Consider the following 19,593-nt stretch of genomic DNA (forward strand, 5'->3'; position numbering starts at 1 on the left):
CATTTCTATTTTGGAAAGAACCTTGCTAAGGCTAAAGGCATTAAGTTACCATTCTCACTAGTTCTAATGATTTTACTTCAGTCAAAGTATCAAAGAACACTAATCTCTTAAGAAAAAACTATAACAGATGCTTTTGAATATCAAAACTATTCTTGTGCATCAGTTTTGTTGTACTGCAGGCAACATGTTTTAAAAAGTACAGATTTAGGGCTTCCCTGGTGGCGCAGTGGTTGAGAGTCCGCCTGCCGACGCAGGGGACACGGGTTCGTGCCCCGGTCCGGGAAGATCCCACATGCAGCGGAGCGGCTGGGCCCGTGGGCCATGGCCGCTGAGCCTGCGCGTCCGGAGCCTGTGCTCCGCAACGGGAGAGGCCACAACAGTGAGAGGCCCGCGTATCGCAAAAAAAACAAACAGAGGCCTTTTCTAGTCACTCAACGTATTACCCTGACCCCAATAGGTCATCCTTGCTGGCTGGGACATGTTAATACCAAATAAGAAAGATGCCCCATCTTCAACACTCGGAGAATTAAAGGGTTTGAAGGCAGCTTCATCAACATCGGACACTTTCTTTGGCCATAATTACATGTTTGTCCTGACAGCATTTTCATTAGCAACTCAGAAGCCCCAAATGAGAAACGGTCTTAAAAGTCACTCTATCATACTAGAAGGCATACTGCTTTCTGCCCTATCTGTACATCAAGGCATCCTGAAAAAAGGGGATCCCACTTTTAGTTTAAATCTACCCACTGGAAGTAAAAAACTCTTGTCCTGCAGTCCAACTCACCTATTTTCCCCTGCCTCACTGTTAACCCCCTATTAATAATCAGCCCAGGCAGAGCAGCCCTGCACTATCTCATTCCCACAGTACTCCTATTCCATGCTCACTCTCATCCAAACACATCATCAAAAGTGCCCCCAATCAAGCATGAAAATAAATTAGGTTTTGGTTTAACCAGGATTAGATTCCCAGCACCAAGAAATAAAGTAACAGTTACCTAATCTAACAGGCCAGCCTCAGACTTCCTGGCTACTCTCCACAGGCCCCTGTTGCCAAAGCCCTCTCCTAAAAATCCCCTTTAAATACTGTAAAATCACCACATGCTGGGGGAGCAGTGTAACTCTTCAAGTGCCATGAACATAACTCTTAACTCTGGTGCCTGCCTAACCTTGCTCGAGATCTTCTAGTCTGTCCAGAGGGAGAGCTGCTGGCTGCCAGCCTGTGAAATGAGCACTTGCCCCACCATGCGTCAGGAAGTTACTTCTTCCTGGACACCGTGGAGGAAGGAGTCCTCCTGGGTTTGGGCAAGCCCGTTTGTTTTCCGTGGAGAAGCAGTGCATGTTCATGCCTCATTTTACACTCACTGTAACTCCATCTGGAAATAGCCAGTGGCTGTGCAAAGCTCCAACCACAGAGAAAATCAGACCTGGACAAAGGAGAAAAGGGACAGGGACTTGATATCCAAAATATATGAAGAATATATTTTGCAACAACAAAAGATTCCTAAACAACTTGATTAAAATTGGACACGGACTTGAATAGATATTTCTCTGACGATGATAGGGCCAATAAGCACATGAAAAGAGGCTCGATATCAGTGATCATTAGGGCAATGTAAAGAGAAACCACAGTTAGATACCACCTCATACCCATTATGATGGTTATTATTTAAAAAGCAAAATAAAACAGAAAAGCAGTGTTTGCAAGGATGTGGAGAAGTTGGAACCTCTGTGCATTGCTGGTGGGCATGATGTAAAGCGGAACAGTCTCTATGGAAAATGGTATGGCAATTCCCCCCAAAATTAAACACAGAATTACCACATGCTCTAGCAATCACACTTCTGGGTATGCACCCAAAATAAATGAAAGCAGGGACTCAAACAAATATTTGCACACCCACATGCATCACAGAATTATTCACAATAGCCAAAAAGTAGAGGCAACCCAAGTGTGTGTTGACAGATGAATGGATAAACAAAATACAGACATACAGTAGATTAGCATTCAGCCATAAAAAGGAAGTTCTGACACATGCTACAGTATCAATGAACCTTGAAGACATTATGCTAAAGGAAATAAACCAGTCATGAAGGGATAGTTTATGATTACACTCACATGAGGTATCAAGATTAGTCAAATTCATAGTGGGGCAGAAAGCAGAATGGTAGTTTCCAGGAGGGGAGGAGGGAAACAAGGAGTTAGTGTTTAATGGGTACAGGGTTTCAGTTGTGAAAGATGAAAAAGTGCTGTACACGGATGGTGATGATGGTTGTACAATAATGTGAATGTACTTAATGCTACAGAACTGTACCCCTAAAATGGTTAAGACTGTTAATTTTTTTTTTTTTTTTTTTTTTTTTTTTGCGGTACACGGGCCCCTCACCACCGCGGCCCCTCCCGTTGAGGAGCCCAGGCTCCGGACGCGTAGGCTCAGCGGCCATGGCTCACGGGCCCAGCTGCTCCGCGGCATGTGCGATCTTCCCGGACTGGTGCACGAACCCACATCCCCTGCATCGGCAGGCGGACTCCCAACCACTGCGCCACCAGGGAAGCCCCTGTTAATTTTTTATGTTATGTATATTTTACCACAATTTTTTTAAAAAAGGACAGAAGGGCGCAGATTATTACAATATACCCAAAAATCACAGAGCTAAAAATAAATTCTTCCAATTATTTTAATAGTGTCATTAGTAGTCATGTCCTATGTATATGAGAATACTTTAGGACTTCCACCTTTTAAAATAATTACAGACTGTTATACAACACATACTTTAGAACAAATCCTATGATATAGAAACTGAGGAAGTTGAGGTAGAAGAGGAAAAATTATCCCTGAGAGTTAAGGAAAAAAATCTGAGTTCTACACTTCCCCCTCTGCTGCTAGCCAGCCTTCTTTATGCCTCAGTTTCCTCATCAGTTGTGCAAATGGTTTGGATAAAATAAACTGCAAATCAAAGAATAGCTTAATGGCACCACCCAACAGAATTAGACAATCTCCCTTGTCTAATTCCAAGCTTACCTGGAATCTTTCTGGTCATAATCTGACTGCCAAATACATTTTCAACAGGAAAAAAGGTCTCAGCATTCCAGGTTCCTTGGAGCTATACTGGTTATAAATCAATAAACTGGACACAAAAGTTCACTAAAAAATAAAATCAGTGATTCTAAATAGAGGAAGGAAATTGGTCCAAGTGAGAGTGGAAAACAGAGCTCAGTTTTCCTAATTCCGAACCCACCTATATTCTACATCATCAGCATCCATCAACACTGAACCATCCATCAGGGAAGGGAAGGCAGTTTTCAAATCCTTCTTGGCCAGTGGCCACATCACTTAGTTCTTTAAACCATTCCTTTTAAGGGGAAAATACACTCACATACTCTGAATATGTCCAAAAATAATTATAGTTTGTTTTTTTTTTTTTTTTTTTTTTTTTTTTTTTTTTTTTTTTTTTTTGCGGTATGCGGGCCTCTCACTGTTGTGGCCTCTCCCATTGCGGAGCACAGGCTCCGGACGCGCAGGCCCAGCGGCCATGGCTCACGGGCCCAGCCGCTCCGCGGCATATGGGATCCTCCCAGACCGGGGCACGAACCCGTATCCCCTGCATCGGCAGGCGGACTCTCAACCACTGCGCCACCAGGGAGGCCCTATAGTTTGTTTTTAATGCATATAACAATTATTTCTGCTTGTAGAAAATGACACCATTTGAAAGTCTGGGACTATGCAAAGGCTTTAAGAGTGAAAGAAACAAAAGGAGAAGCATCTGACTGATTACTCTACCCTTTCCTTTCATTGGCTTTTGCGGCACAACTTTCCAGGTTTCTTTGCTAGCTCCTCCTCTTTCCGATATCTCCCTGCCCCTGCCCCACAATAAAATACACACACACACACATACACACACACATACATGAAAAGGATTTTAAAAAATCAGTTCAGGCATATTTTCAAATCATTCCAGAAAAATCCAGATTCTTCTCCAAAGCCTACAAGAATATAGGGGATCTAGCCAGAACTATTTTCTCTGACCTCACCTCCTTCCGCTCTCCCCTTGCTCACTGCACTCCCAGCCAGGCCTCCTCCTTGCTGACACACACCATGCATGCTCTGGCCTCTGACCTTGACCCTTATCAGTCTCAAGGCCTGAAATAATCATCATCTTTGTATGGCTCTATCCCTCCTTGCATTCAGGTCTCAGTTCAAAGATTCCTGCAGGGCTTCCTTGGTGGCGCAGTGGTTGAGAGTCCGCCTGCCGATGCGAAGGACACAGGTTTGTGCCCCGGTCCGGGAAGATCCCACATGCCGCAGAGCGGCTGGGCCCATGAGCCATGGCCACTGAGCCTGCGCGTCAGGAGCCTGTTCTCCGCAACGGGAGAGTCCACAACAGTGAGAGGCCCGCATACCGCAAAAAAAAAAAAAAAAAGATTCCTGCAGACAGGTCTTCCCTGATCAGTATAATAGCATCCCTCCCTCTTTCATTCCTCTTTCCTCCTCTTCATCACCACTGGATCTCTTCATCACCATCACCTCTTCATCACCACGACATACATCTGTCACGTGTATTGTCTGTCTCCCTCTAGAATGTAGTATCCATTAAAACAGGGACTACATCAGTTTGTTTCTGTATCCCCACACCTAAGAACAGCACCTGGCATACAGAAGGCACACAGTGTTTGCTGAACAGAAGAATGAACTAGGAATAGAGAGTAAGTTACAGTAATAATGACCAAACTAAATTTCCTCAAATGTGTCCTTTAACCAAAATATATAAGTGGTCAATCTAACACATCTGTCACACTATAATGGCAACTGCTGTTTGGTCCAACAAGTGAATTTGAAGTTTGTGGTTGCCCTATGTCACATATTGACTAGGTACTGGCAATACTGTGATGGGTTTCGCTCTGTCCCTGCCTTCAAAGATCACATGGTCTCCCAGGGAGGCTGTGGATAATTAAAGTAAGTGTTGTGAACACAGATGAGGGAAGGACAACTAACCTGGGAGGTTGGGAGGGACCCAGGCTGAAGCAAGAAGTCATCGCAAGTGTGCCATGTATTCTATGGACGAGTCCACACAACCCACAGGAAACAGGGACAAGCAATTACTCCCACTCCTACCCTGAAACCAACCAGAGGACTCCATTGCTTTTCTAATTGACAGGCAATCTTTTTTCACGTTGGCATTCTTCCCTTGACAACTACTTCAATATTTCTCAGAAATCCAGCTGGAGTTGTTCACTGACATGCACGCACACTGAGGCTTTCTGAAACTTTCTGTTCTCAGGTGATGGAACACCACAGCCTTTGGCTTAAGATGCATTTGCATCTCGGGCCCCATATGTCCCATCATGTGTTCCAAGCACTGATCAAACCTCCTGACAAGCAATCTGCCTCAAAATATCCCACCAGCCAAGGCATTGAGTAGCTTTACCGTGCAATTTTTCCAGCCCAACAGACTTTGATTGCTATTTACAAAGTTAACAACCCTAACCTACAGCTTTTTGCATGACAAGTGGAATCAACAGCTGCTAATGCTGAATTGTTTTTCCTAAATTGTCTCAAAGTTTAACTTCTCTGCTGAGTTTCAAAAATATCTTGAAAGACTTACATATGTAAAGTGCTTTATAGCCTCAGTCACTCCTTATAACAGTGCAAACCTTCCAAAAGGTGGCTTCTATTCCCCCATGAATTAATTTTTTTTTTTTTTTTTGCTGTACGCGGGCCTCTCACTGCCGTGGCCTCTCCCGTTGCGGAGCACAGGCTCCGGACGTGCAGGCTCAGCGGCCATGGCTCACGGGCCCAGCCGCTCTGAGGCATGTGGGATCTTCCCGGACCGGGGCACGAACCCATGTCCCCTGCATCGGCAGGCGGACTCTCAACCACTGCGCCACCAGGGAAGCACCCCCCCATGAATTAATTTTGGCTGTTTCTGTTCAGCAAGAGAAAAAGGACATTTGCTAGAAAGAGAGGACAGTTTTGTGGTCCCAGTAAATATTTATAAATTGAACTTCTTTTTATCTGCATAATCCAGGTTATTCTCTTCTTGTTTCTTTCAAGAATGAAAGATGGCCACTGCTAGGAATTTGGATGTGGTTGGGGGAGATGAGAAAATAATTGCAAATAATTTATCTCTGCCATGCCACCCCCTCGCAGATGTAAAAATCTACATCCTAACTACTATCAATTTTCTGTGTCTTTTTTTAGCTTGTCTGATTCTGTAATCTCGCCAACATAAACCTCTTTCCCAGAATCTGGAGTTTATTTAAAACGTCGTAATCTTGGTTTTCTGAAATTTGATTCCTTGGATCAAAACCTAAATTTGCAATCTTTGTTCATCAACAACTTCTTAATCTTTCCGTAAATGCAGTTTCTATTTTCCAGTTACAGTCTGGCTTTGGAGGAAGCCTTCCACATGACATGCACTGGGTAAATTAGCTTCAGGCAGCTGTTAAAACAGCACCTTGAGTTTATTTCCTGAGTATCACCATCATATTCCCTACTCTGGATGGGTGCCTCCACTCAAAGTTCTGGCACCTCAAATCTGATAGCCATAGTCCTGTAAATAATTCATCAGCATGAAAAGTCTTGGGATTAATTTTAAAACTTCCTGCCTGGGCTTCCCTGGTGGCGCAGTGGTTGAGAGTCCGCCTGCCGATGCAGGGGACATGGGTTCGTGCCCCGGTACGGGAAGATCCCATATGCCGTGAGCGGCTAGATCCGTGAGCCATGGCCACTGAGCCTGCGCGTCCGGAGCCTGTGCTCCACAACGGAAGAGGCCACAACAGTGAGAGGCCCGTGTATCGCAAAAAAAAAAACCCAAAAATAAAAACAAACAAACAAACAAAAAAAAAAAAAAAAAAACTTCCTGCCTGAACAAAGCACTTCTTCAGAATCAAGGTTCTCTCTCTGCTTTCAGGTCTGTGGCCATCTCAGTTCCTGGTCTCCTGCCTGGTCTTTGACTAACCTCCTCCCCTCGCATCCCACTGCTCCTTCCCCTGTTTCTTGACTACCACCTGGTTCCAGCCATGCTTGATCTACTGGCCCCGCCCACTGGGCTCCACTCAGGGTCTTGCTGGCCCTTTTAGCACCTGCTTCCTCAGGACCAGGCCACCAGCAGCTGCCTTGCCACACAGCCCTGGCCGACCACTTCACCAGCTTTTTCATCAAATTCAGCGCTCTGCAGCCCCACAGTGATTTAGCCAACCACAGTAGAAGCCTAGAGCCCCACCTGCAGGGGTAAGAGAACCCTAATTCTTGTCACAAAGGAAATCTTATTCTCATCTGGCGCCTCAAATACTGTAGCACTAATTCCTCAGATGCCTCAGAGCACACAGGCAGTGGGACAGAGGTCGTGGCGCCTCTATCTCCCTTGCAGTAAGTGGGAACAGAAGGAAGGCCTTCCTGGATGATGACTGCCCGATTCCTTATTAACAAATCTGCTCTAGAAAATCAATGTCTACAATTCTTCAGCCACTTGAAGGTGACAGCAATGAGCATATCCATACCACTCTTATCAAAAACATTTATCTGGGTATTGCATAGAGATTACAATACAAATCAAGTTAAACAGGCTTATTAGATAGAATACTCCCTCCTAGGAATATGTGATCAAAAGCTGAGAGCACAGAAATGACTCTTCTAGGAATTCACTCTGAAGAAAGATCCTTACCAATAAAAAAACTCATGCGGGAAGATTTCAGCATTATTTGTAATTGCCAAATATTGCAGGACTAAATATCTAGACAGAGAAGTCCAGTTGACTAAACTACAGTATATTTACCAAATGAAGTACTATGAAGTTGTAATTGAGAATAAAGAAAATTATGAACTAAAAAAATAATAAAAATAAAAAGCTGAGAGCAGTAACAGGAACTAACGAAAGGAAACAGTGGAGGAATGGAAGACTCTGGAGAAAGACTACCTGGCCTCAAATCTTGAGGTCACCATTAATAGTCTGTGCAATCTTGGTAAGGGTTTTCACCTCTTTATGCCTTAATTTCTCCACCTGTAACATGGGCATAACAGCATGTATCTCATAGAGTTTCTGATAATTAAGCATGTCAATACCTGGGAAATGCTTAGAATGTGTTAGTTATTACAAACCACTAAATTAACAGCTAAAATGACAAAATGACAAAAACTACTGCCAGCCATTGGGAATTAAGAGATCAGGGTTTTAGACATGGCTCTTGTTTTGTGGCCTCTAGAGTAGATTTAAAATGGTTGCAAATTCTTTATCACATCCCCCTTGAAGAGGTGGGATCTATTTCTTCACCCCTTTGAATCTGGGCTAAGCATACAGCTGTTTTAACCAACAGAACACACAGACATGACCCTGTGCCAATTTTAGGCCTACATTTTAAAAGAACTGGCAGCTTCCACCCCCTCCTTGGAACCCACCTGCCATGCTGAGAGGAAACCCAAGCAGTACCTGGGCAGGCCCGTGTAGAAGAGAAGTGAGGTGATCTCCCAGTCCACAGCCAGCACCTGCTTGCCAGCCATGGGACTAAGCCATTTTGGAAGTGGATCGTCTAGCTGGGGTTACAGACACAAGTCTTCCCACCCTCAGCTCTGCCCCAAACTGCGAAACCTTGAACAAATAAGATTGTTATTTTAAGCCTCTAAATTGGGGGGGGGGGCAGTTTGTTACACAGCCATTGATAGCCAAAAAAGCCTCAGACCAAGCACTTAAATCACTTTCTCAAATTTGATGTTTATAAAAAGGGAAAGGGAGAGAAGAGGCAAGGTGTTCATTCAAACATCTGTAGAACACCTGCTATGTGCCAGCCTCCGTGACAAGCTGTGACACTGTTATTCTGATGCTTATGGCCTGTGTCTAAGACAGACATTAAACAACTCATTACAAGGAAGCGTGATTCCATAAGGACAGAGGAGTATAAAGAAGTAGAAATGGGTGTGGGAATACCAGGTGATCTCAGTCTCTGCCAACCCTGATATTTTGTAACTTCATGGTTTAGAGCAAGTACATCTGTGAGACGGCCATTTAAAGACAGTCATACAAGATAATCTATCTAGAGAGCAATTTTCTCCTATGTAAATCCACTTCTTAATTAGAGTATCAACAAAGATGTGGGTTTCAGTAGCTACGCAACAAGTGAATGCTGAAAGCATGAAAAGTCGCCTCTATAGCCTGCATTCAGGAGTGGAATAATCTTATGAAAGAGGCTTTGAATAAAGAAAGAAGGATAGAGTAAGGAAAAGATGATTTTCTGGGGCAACAGAGGTTTCAAAGTAAATAGTGCTGGGAGAATTTTACCTATTCATTGCTTAATGTTTAAAAAGCAAAGGATATACGTTGATTGCTTTGGACAAGAGGTTTTAGTTATTCCCAGCAAAGAACAAACCCTTAAATATAAATTTTTAGTTTGTTACATAAATAGGCAGCTGTCTACCAGGCAAGCAGATCCAGTCCACAGCTATTTTGTGAAGATGAGTAAATTCAAGTCATACCCTCATAACGCTGTGCCTTAAGACATCTTCCTAAGGTCTGAATTATTCTAAGAACCAAGAAATGTGATTGTGACAGTAAAATAAGGTTCAACTACATACTGGTCCCACAAGTGTTACCAAGACAAACAGAACTAACTGCTGAGGGAAAACCCATGGCGACGAGGAAAAAGATTTAGTGGCCTTCCCTTGACACGGTTTGGGAGAATTTAATCTAACGCTGCTGAAGGTGTGTCTACTCAGCTTCTTGACCGTGGGGGAGGGAGCCTGAAAGTCAAACATTTAATTTTCTAAATACATTTGATTTGGCTGATGTTGAAGTCCTTTCTTAACCTCACATTCGGAAAAGAAAAATACCCTTTGAGTCTTTGCTAGGGAGAGCTATTCGCCAAGAAAAAAGAATAGCCAATTTATGCTTCTCAAATTTTCCTTTTGTAGTACTGTTGTCAATGCTAAGGACTAGTTCACTTTGGTTCAAGTGTTTAGACCTGATAAAACCATTTGTGGTCATTGATAAATAAAAATATTTTGAATGTCCATAGGTAGAAACAATTTTACTGTCTGTTATGATCATCTCACAGGATCTTAAACAGCTATTGTTCAAAATAAAGACACAAAAGGAACACATTCATGAATTTCCTGTTTTTTCATTTTAAAGCCCTCAGACATACCGTGAACACCTCATGCGCAATACCCAGCTAGGTCTCCTGATCATGTATCCCTCACACCCAAATCCCTCCTGCCTTTCTTGCACTCAAGCATTCCTGGAGCACTGCAGGCGGAGCTCAGCACCTCAACTGCTGACCAAAGCTAGCTGCTTTCACGAATAGGACAAGCAGATTACAACAAGAAATTGATTCCAGTCACTCCCCCTTGTTTAGGATGTTATGGCGTCAGTGTCGACAGTACTGTCAAAGAGTCAATGACTCCTGTGGCGAGAGAACCCTTGTAGAAGGGGTAAGCTCACAAGTCAACACCAATGAGAGAGGACTCTTGTTTACGATACCCAGGATAATGCTAGGGCCTTTCACAATTCTTCCTGCCCCTGAAATGCCTGGTGAGCATCAGGTTGAATCTGACCCTACAGTGACCCCCAGACAGCTTTGAGGCTCCTGAGCACCAAATAAGAGCACCAATAAGAGATATGGCACCAAAGGGGGTTTTTATTAGCTCTGCTTTCAGGTGAGAAGGAGGAACCGACCACGAAAAGAGAATGGCAACTTTGCCCCCCAGGACATTTAAAGTAAAACCAGTGTTTAAGAGAAAAATTACAGTGAAAAGAAGAAACTCTACATCATAGACCTTATGTGAGAACTACAAATTAACTGTATTCAGATCTCTGGATTCATATGGATACTGCCCTACGGATATTATAGAAAAGGCAGATGCTACAACTGTTGCCCATGGTGAAGTGAACTGAGATTTAGCGTCCACAAGGTATGAATCACACATCTCCCCTTTGCTTACAAATTCTCTTTACATATACCCTAATTGAAAATATGTAAAAAACTAAAAATAACTGTCCTTATACTCCACTGCAATTACTCAATCTGCAGGGAAACTCAAGACCGGGGGGATGGAGTGGCAACTAAATCACTGAACCTAGAAAGAAGGCTGGAAAGAGGGCAAGAGGCAGAAAATGTGGTGAAGGACATGGCTGGGGCAGAAACTTGTTTACTTTCTTAGGGACAAAACTATGTCCTATAATGCTCTAGTACTACAGCTCCAACTAAAGCAGGGGCCACAAAACACCCTCAGCTCTTTCACCTGGCCACAAGTTTCCAAGGAACACTTAAGGAGTGGATAAAACCAGGCAAAGAATGGAGAGTTTTAGTTCCCACCTGAGTTTCACAGATACTCTCAGCTAATCTAATGCGCCCACTGACCGTGTCAGTGCTCTTCAAGTCAATCCTGGCCTCCTCTCTCTCTCTTCAGCCTTCTAGCCACCTTCATCCTAAATCTGTGATTCATTTTTGAGCAAAGGTACCTGAATAGCACACTTCAGGTGACAGAGAGTTAAAGCTGCCACACAGAAACAATGTGAAGGACCTGGCAGAGACTCTGCAAGATACGTGCCTTTAGTTTCTTATTCTTAAATGTCCTTAGAAGTCAAAGGCTTCTCCTAACAGTGTTATTAATGGAGTAGGGTCGTGGGTTCTGTTTTAGATCTGAAACCTCTCCCTGCGTGTAAAATTGGCAAAAATCACTTAGGTCTCTGAGCCTCTTCCCCCACCTCCCGTTTTTAAGTGAAGCCCTCACTCTTAGCATCTCCCCAGCTTTCTACATCACAGGGAAAACCACAGGGATTAGGAAATGCCTCTACCTCATTTGGCCAACATCTCAAAATGCTATCTCAAACTGGAGCAGGGAAGGCTCAGCACCAAGACACTTAGAGCACCAGGCAGGGGCTGACTGTACTCACTGCTGAATACCAGCCACAGACCTGCTCGGATTTCCCCCATCTACACCCCCCTTGCTTCCCTAGCACCAGCCCTCACCCCTCAAAGAGGGCTCCATCCTTTCCTTTTCCCTTCACTGTCGGTCATCTGACATCACCTCCATCTGCCTTCTGCTGTCTTTATACGGTGCCTTTTCTCTCTTCAGCCATACTCAAGAAGCACAGACCACGTTGCCCCATGAATGGCTCAGTGATGATGCTAAGAGGAAAACCCACAGCCACCAAGCCTCCTGCTGCAGACAGATTTCTTCCTCTTCAGAGCATCGTTCTGTGGGTTTCCCATCACACTTTTCAGGTATTCAAAGCCTGCGGGGTGGGGGGTGGGGGGGAGAATGTGCCAGAGGCATCCCTACAGTCATCAAAAAAAGGTGGCCTCCAGCATCTGACCACTCATATACTTGCATACCGTTTGATGTCGCCTTAATCTCAAAGCTGGTCTCCAGCACTCAAGTGGATTTGCTACTGTGAGAGCCAGGAACTGCAATTGTGCTTGCCTCAAAGACTCAGGAGTCCAGTCCCGGGCAGGAAATAAAGTTCTAAGCCGCTTTGATGTGCTTCCTCTCCACTCTCCTCCCTAACGCGGGTCATTCGTCTCAGCCAAGGAAAGACCACCTTGCCTGAATTGAACCAAACGCACCACACGTGGGAGCCTGCGGCCGACTCAGTACTCCGATGAGCTCCCCGGCCCCACCAATTTACTCACATCAGATTAAGTTCAGCTGGGATCCCCATGTATTTTGCCAACTACGAAAGGTTATGTGGTACATACATTGGAGGAAGGGGAGTGGGAATGGACAGGGCACCCAGACCACGGAGAGTAAAAACGCCTTGGCGACGCGGTGAGAGCCTGTTTCTTTTTTAAGCCGCTCGTCTCAGACTGAAATATCAAGCCAGTTCAGGTCATTTCCTGAGTAGCACAACAAGTTAAAACAAGATCCAGAAAATCTATTTATCTTTAATTGTGCCGCCTCCAGACTGGGAGCGCGAGGCGGGTGGCGTGTAGAAAAGTGGGAGACGGGGAGGGAGGGGGATTTGTCGCAAAGCAAATGCCTAAGAAACCAGAGCTCCCGACCTCTGCTGCTTCTTACCTCACTCAGCTCGGCCGAGTTGTCGTTTCCATATTTCATGGCAACTCCAGAATTCATGACTGCACTTTTCAGAGCCGAGCTCCTCCTCCTCCAGGTCTCGGCGCTTACGAGTTGGGTTTAACAGGCTGGATATCCACTGCTTGGTCCCCTCTGGCACATTTTAGTCTAGACAGCCATTTTCACCCAGGACAGTGGTGAAGCCCACACGAAGGATGCAGGCACTCCGAAAAGGAACAGAGCCGGCTCGCGTTTCACGGACGAGCCATTGCTGCAGAAGGCTGGGCGGCGAGGCGCGCTCGCAGCGGCCGGGCCGGCGCGGGGACCCGAGGCAGTGCCACGCTCAGCGCCGCCTCGCGTCTCCTATGGTGCCTCGCCGCCCCCCATGACCAGGCTGGAGGGCAACCCCGGCAGAATCCGGCCTCCCTGGAGGGCTTCACGAAGAAACCAGGGCGGCGGGGCGAGGAAAACCCGCGTCTCGGGTTCCGGGGAGGGAAAGCCAGCTAAGAGAGCGCCAGAGCGCGGCTGCACTTCACGCTGAAGTTTCCCGTTTGAATCCTCGGGAGTTTTAAGTGCTCTGATTGAATACAGCTGTCTAGCTGCTGGCTACGGGGTGAGCGGAGGAGGCGGGGCCAGAAAGAGAAAAGGCTGGGGGAGGGGTGGGAGGGAGGAGGCCGAGCAGAGGAGACCTCGCCGGGAGAGCAGGCATCCTTCCAGCTCCCTGCGATAGTAATTACAGGACCCAGGTCCAGGAGCGAAGAAACAGGAAAAGCCACCTGAGTAATTGTGCAGAAAAATTAAAAAACAAAACCAAAAAAACTTCCCTCCTAGTAGCCACTTTCCATAATTTAAGAAGGTCAAGACAAATCTTAACACTGTACATCAGGCAGCGCTGTGCACTTCTCATGGTACATTAAGATTTTACAAGATTGTGGGGCTGTCATTTTCCCTGATCAGTCTAAAGTCGACACTGAGGGTATAAATTCACCGTCAAACTCCCCCCACCCACACCCCGGGCAGATTACAATTTCTGCATGTTCTTAATAAAGATTAAGATGCTCCATCACATGAAAGACAGGCCCAAATTTCCCATCCTCTCAAACCCTCAGTCCTTAAAAATATTACATTTCCCATCCACTTCAACCCTCAGACCTTCCTTAGAAATCTTACAGCTCACCTGAGCAGAGCTAGATTTGTATTTTGGGGGTTTGGAGTATGAATCAGGAAAGATTCAAGAGGCTGTTAAATTCAGTGGACTCCTGGAATAAGAGCTCCCCTGCAGCCTTGAGGTTCTCTGAGGTAAAAACATCCCTCTGTGTGTGGCAGGGTGGGAGGAGAGAGCTAGAATTTTTCCCTCCATAAAGGTTAAAGTCCCACTGAACTTGAGATGCACTGAAAAATATTCTGATCCTTTAACAGTAGGTCTGCAGGATTGCTTTAAATGCCTCATCAGTCACTTTCTACACAATGGGAACAAAATGTCTCCATCCCCAGTGACAGACCTTGGCACTTCCTGAAGCCTTCTATGAAAAAGCCATTAATTTCCAAGGCTGCTTTTTTTTTTTTTTTAAATGAAGTAGGATATTTATTTTGCTCTTTAAGAAGAAGGACAAAGCTTGACCATTTGCATAGATCTTCTTACTCGTATGCCTTCCTGCTGAGTTCATTCATTGCCTGATGAAGGCTCTACTGGGATGAGGAAGAGTTGGCAGCTTTTTTGGAGCACTGGTCCCAAGTTCTGGGGCACTGCCAGACTAGAGCACATTAGGAGAAGCTCTTCAGTATGGGGAGGGTTTGGGAAGCCACATTATTTTACATATTTAATTCATTAAAAACTGTTGAGAACTGTGGGCTTGAAAATGGAGATGGTGGTGAAAGAATATAAAAATATAAAGAAGACTCAAGCATCAACCCTGCCCATAAGGTGTTTATAGTCTCATAAACAGAAATGACTATTCTAAATATAAATGGATACTTGCCATAAAAGCAGAACAAATTAAGACCTACAGCAGTTCAGAGGTGGGAAATAGGATTTTGGCTGGGTTGGGTGGGAGGAGAAGACTGTGAAGGACTCTTAAAGAGGCAGCATGAGTTGATATTTGAAGAATGGCTGAGCCCAGCAGAGATGGGGAGTGAGGAGAAGGTATCCCATGATGTGGGCCCACTGTGAGAGAAAGTGTGGGTGGAGACTGGAATGTGCAAAGCATGTGTGGGGAATGGGAGATATTCCATTCTGGAATGGAACCTGGATTAGGTAAGTGAGTTGAAGCCAGATCATGGACAGTTTCGAGTGCCAGGCTAAAGAAATGGGCCTTCCGATTGGCAATGGAAAAAAAAAAAAAAAGCCTCTAAAGGTTTTCAAGCAAAGAAATAATAGGATCAGAGCTGTGCCTTCTTAGACATTCCAGTGGATTTGTATCACACTCATGAGTAACTAACATGAAGTCAAGTAGACTAGTATTGAGTGTGATTCTGGTGTTTAAAGAAACATATTTTTCATACTAGATGGCCCTTAAAAACCAAGCAGATGACTTCATCTGGTGTTCAACCAAAAGAAAAGTGATCTGTTCCAAGAGTGGAGGAAAAATTGGCAGTACTGAACTTATTAAGAAGGAATATGTCTGCAGATTCTACTTTATGGACAGTATAAGGCATTTTCAAGAGCAGTGTTGATTATATGGGATTTTCTTAAACAATGACTTTAATACTTAATCCCCACATAAGCTGGAACTCCACTACAATCTGGCATCTAAATGTGGTAAACTGGAAGTAGGAAATAGACATGCCAATTGGACTATCCCAACAATCCAGCAAGAGGCTAAAAAGGCCTGAATTGAGTTGGGACAATGGAAAAGAACCAGAGGTTCCTTTAAGATGTAAGAGGTTCTAATAGAAAGATAGTAAACAGAAACTGTAGTGGAAAGAAGAGAGCTTAAAAATGACTTGTAGATCTAGAACTTGACTGACTGGGGTTTTCAACAATGTTCTCTATAAAAATACGTATTCCAGAGAAGAAATAGGTTAAGGAGGAAACTACATTTGGGATTTTTTTTTTTTTTTTTTTTTTTTTTTTTGTGGTACGTGGGCTTCTCACTGTTGTGGCCTCTCCCGTTGCGGAGCACAGGCTCCAGACGCACAGGCTCAGCAGCCATGGCTCATGGGCCCAGCCGCTCCACGGCACGTGGGATCTTCCCGGACCAGGGCATGAACCCATGTCCCCTGCATCGGCAGGCGGACTCTCAACCACTGCGCCACCAGGGAAGCCCATTTGGGATATCGTATGTTTGAAGTGGCATCTTTGTAAGTTTGAGGTGGCATATTCAAGTCGAAATGTTAAGAAGGAAGCTTGAAATGGAGCTATAGAGGTAAGTCAAGGTTGTGATGGAGATGGAGGTTTGGGGTAACTCCTATTAGAATTATAAATAAAACCATGGAAACAGGTAAGGTTGCCAAAGAAGATAGGACAGAGAAAAGAGAAGTGCTCTGAGGACATTATCTTAAGGAACATCTTTTTCATGGAGGGAAAAGAATAAAAGAAGAAATGGTAGGAAAGGCCAGTTAAAGAAACAGGAAGATAACCAGGGGGACTCTGAGTCTGGGAGCCTAAGGGAGATGTCAAGACAGAAGGGAAAGCATCAATATTACATGCTATAGAGGCGGGAGAAGCCTGAAGACTGATAAAAGAGCACCTCTAAGACATTAATGTCCTTCAAAGATAAATCTTGGGCTTCCCTGGTGGCGCAGTGGTTGAGAGTCCGCCTGCTGATGCAGGGGACACGGGTTCATGCCCAGGTCCGGGAAGATCCCACGTGCCGTGGAGCGGCTGGGCCCATGAGCCATGGCTGCTGAGCCTGTGCGTCCGGAGCCTGTTGCTCCACAATGGGAGAGGACACAGCAATGAGAGGCCCGTATACCACAAAAAAAAAAAAAAAAAAAAAAAAAGATAAATCTCTACACAAGGAATGAAGAGGAACTAGGAGTAGTAACCATGTACTACTCTTTCCATAAATTTGATGGTGACTGCAAATTGAGAGATGGGAGAGTTTCTTCAGGTAGGTAAGCAATGTTGAGTAGAGGGTAGAATGACAGTATTTGTAGTCTGGGGCTAAAGGAAAACCTGAGGATACAGAGGAAAGGAAGATGGAGCAAAGTTCTTGAAAAAGGAGGGAAGGAAAGGGCCAAGGACAAAAATAATGAGCTTAGCTTTGGAGTAGGCTTGGAGAGGAGGAGAATTCAGATGCTCCTTCCAAGGAGGCCAGGAATAGTTGGGAGAGCTGGAGAATTTATAGACTAGTAAAGAGAAGACTTCAGAGATAAACGGTAACTAACAGCATTTGTTTGAAGAGCCATCCAGCTTCCTCTGTGTGATTGTGGAGGGGTAATGAAGACTAATGAGAACTTATCATCAAATTTTCACTTAGTAACAGGAAGACCACAGAACTATCTGTCAGTGCAAGGAGAACAGAGTAGTTGTGCTCCCCTCCCCTGAAATTGTTCAAGCCGTGGTTCAAGGCTGGCAGGACACACTGAAAGCCAGTGGTATAGAGAGTAGAGCTTCATGCAATCAGGGAGAGTCCAAATCAGTTTTCTTCCAATCTAAGATTCCATGAAATGAAGTTTTTTTTTTTTTGCATAGTTTAAATGTTTTGTGGTTTTCTTCCACCTCTTAGTTAGTTAGGAATCAGTCTGGGAATATCTACTATCAAGAAAGCTAAGATATTGCGGTAGACAAGAATGAAACTGGGTCAACGTCCTAAGTACGCTAGGAATGCAAGGAACCCCTCAGCATGTTGTGTCAGCACACCAAAGGAGAATGAAAACCCACGTGCATTTCCAATATTATGAGAAAGAGGTCGCAAGATTAGTGTTCACTGTAGTTTACCAAGTACGTAACTGCATGCCTGCAAATCCTTTCATACTGTGGCTGCCTCAGCATGACCCCTCTAGAAGAGCTTCTCCAAGTCCTGCTTCAACAGAGCGCAAGCCCCTGTCCACAGAGGTGTGGACCGGTGGCAGGGGAATTTATCAAGATGTGGGAGCAGGTCGGGTGAAGGAGGAAAACCTGTCTTCCAATTTGGCAATGACCTGGGTTCCCCTTATTTCTGGCCTTGTCTTCCCAAGAGGTTAATCTCTTCGCATCTGGTTTCTGGGAGGAGAAGAGGAGGCAGCGGTAGTTTCAGGAGCATTTCTGGGAAAGCAGAAGTCGCAGTTTGCATGAGTGGATGGGTCTGTGCACCTGCATGAGTGGATGGGTCTGTGCACCGATCACATGCTGTAGCGCACTGGCATTGCCTTTCTGCTGTCAGGGGCAGGCTGGCCCCTCTATGTATGGCTGCTGACCTCAGTGAATTTCTACACAGTAGGGATTCTATTCCAGGTCTTCTCTGTACCCTACATTGGTAATGAACATCAGATTCACTGAAGCAATCTTGGGGAAAAGTCTTGAACCTCCGGCATTAAGGAAATTGAACTTTGGGGCTGGCTGACCTAAGCCCTCGTCTCTACCCCTAGGGGGTCCAAGCCAGCCTTGCCCATCGCATGAGTCCACTGTGCTGAGTCACACTGTCCTCCTCCAGCCCATACAAGGAAACAAACTCCAAAATTGCCCCCTTCCCCCTTGACTCTCTTAAGCTAAACCCAACTCAGATACCTCAGATTTTAGGAAGAAGGCAGCCTAGTTAAGCTACTTCACACGAAGGTGAAAAATACTCATAATCTTCTCAACCAAGCCCCAAGTATTTGCATTGTAAAAGAGGATGCTTTGAAATAGTGCGAAATTGGTGGTATTTCCTGAAGAAGAAAGTGACTTTTCAGAGGAAAGAGGGATTTCAGAACCCTGTGGAGATGCAGGAAGTCCCAATCCTCTGAGTCCCTGACAGCCATAAAAGTCAGGGAGCCCTCAAAGTATACACTCAAAAGAATTTCCTGCCCTAAATCCTAAATCTATAAGCCCACCCCCGTAAGTCCAGAAATGATCTCCGTAACCCAACTCCTGTGGCCGTCTGTTCAGGCACCAAGCCAGGTGCAGAGAGCCAGGACTGAGTCCCTGGCTGTGAGCCACCAGCCAGCCTCAGTGGCCTACCCTATCAGACATCATTTGCTCCAGGTGCCACAACATAAAGCATTCAGGAAGCACTGCACTAGACGAGCTTGGCCTTGGTCTCTGTGTCCTCAGAGAACAATGTTAAAAACAATCACCTAGCTCGTCCCTGCGTTCCACTTATATCGGTGAGGATGTGCAGCAAGTTTGTGGTGTTGATTCAAAAAAGAAAAGCACCTCCTGTGTGCCAGACACTGTGCTGTGCCTTGGGATCCAGTGGTGTATGGGACAGGAAAAATCCTTGCTCTTACAAAGCTAGCATTCTTGGTGGAAAATGATTAATAAACAAATAAAGAAGATAGCTATAGTTTGTTATGGATGCTATAAAGGAATTAAACAGGAGCTACAATGAGGGAGAGCAGGCCCCTTAAATGAAGCAGTCAGAGAAGGCCTTGATGAGATGACATTTCAGCATGAAGGTCAAGAAGGAGCCCACTAGGCAGAAAGTGGGGGAAGATGGCCAGGCAGAAGGATGAGCAAGTGCAAAAGTCC

At 45.0% G+C, this 19,593-nt stretch overlaps 1 protein-coding gene across 2 annotated transcripts in view; it reads right to left on the reverse strand.

The window, feature by feature from the left end:
* Positions 1-13,599, reverse strand: part of MCC (MCC regulator of WNT signaling pathway) — a 283,142-nt gene extending 269,543 nt beyond the window's left edge. For both annotated transcript variants that reach the window (XM_082621909.1, XM_082621908.1), the window contains exon 1: positions 13,005-13,599. In XM_082621909.1, coding sequence (XP_082478035.1) covers positions 13,005-13,061 — 57 coding nt within the window. In that variant the 5' untranslated portion in view covers positions 13,062-13,599. The remainder of the gene's footprint in view (positions 1-13,004) is intronic.
* Between the last annotated feature and the right edge of the window lie 5,994 nt (positions 13,600-19,593).

Source organism: Mesoplodon mirus, assembly GCF_964341445.2.
Source record: "Mesoplodon mirus genome assembly, chromosome: 5".
NCBI lineage: Eukaryota > Metazoa > Chordata > Mammalia > Artiodactyla > Ziphiidae > Mesoplodon > Mesoplodon mirus.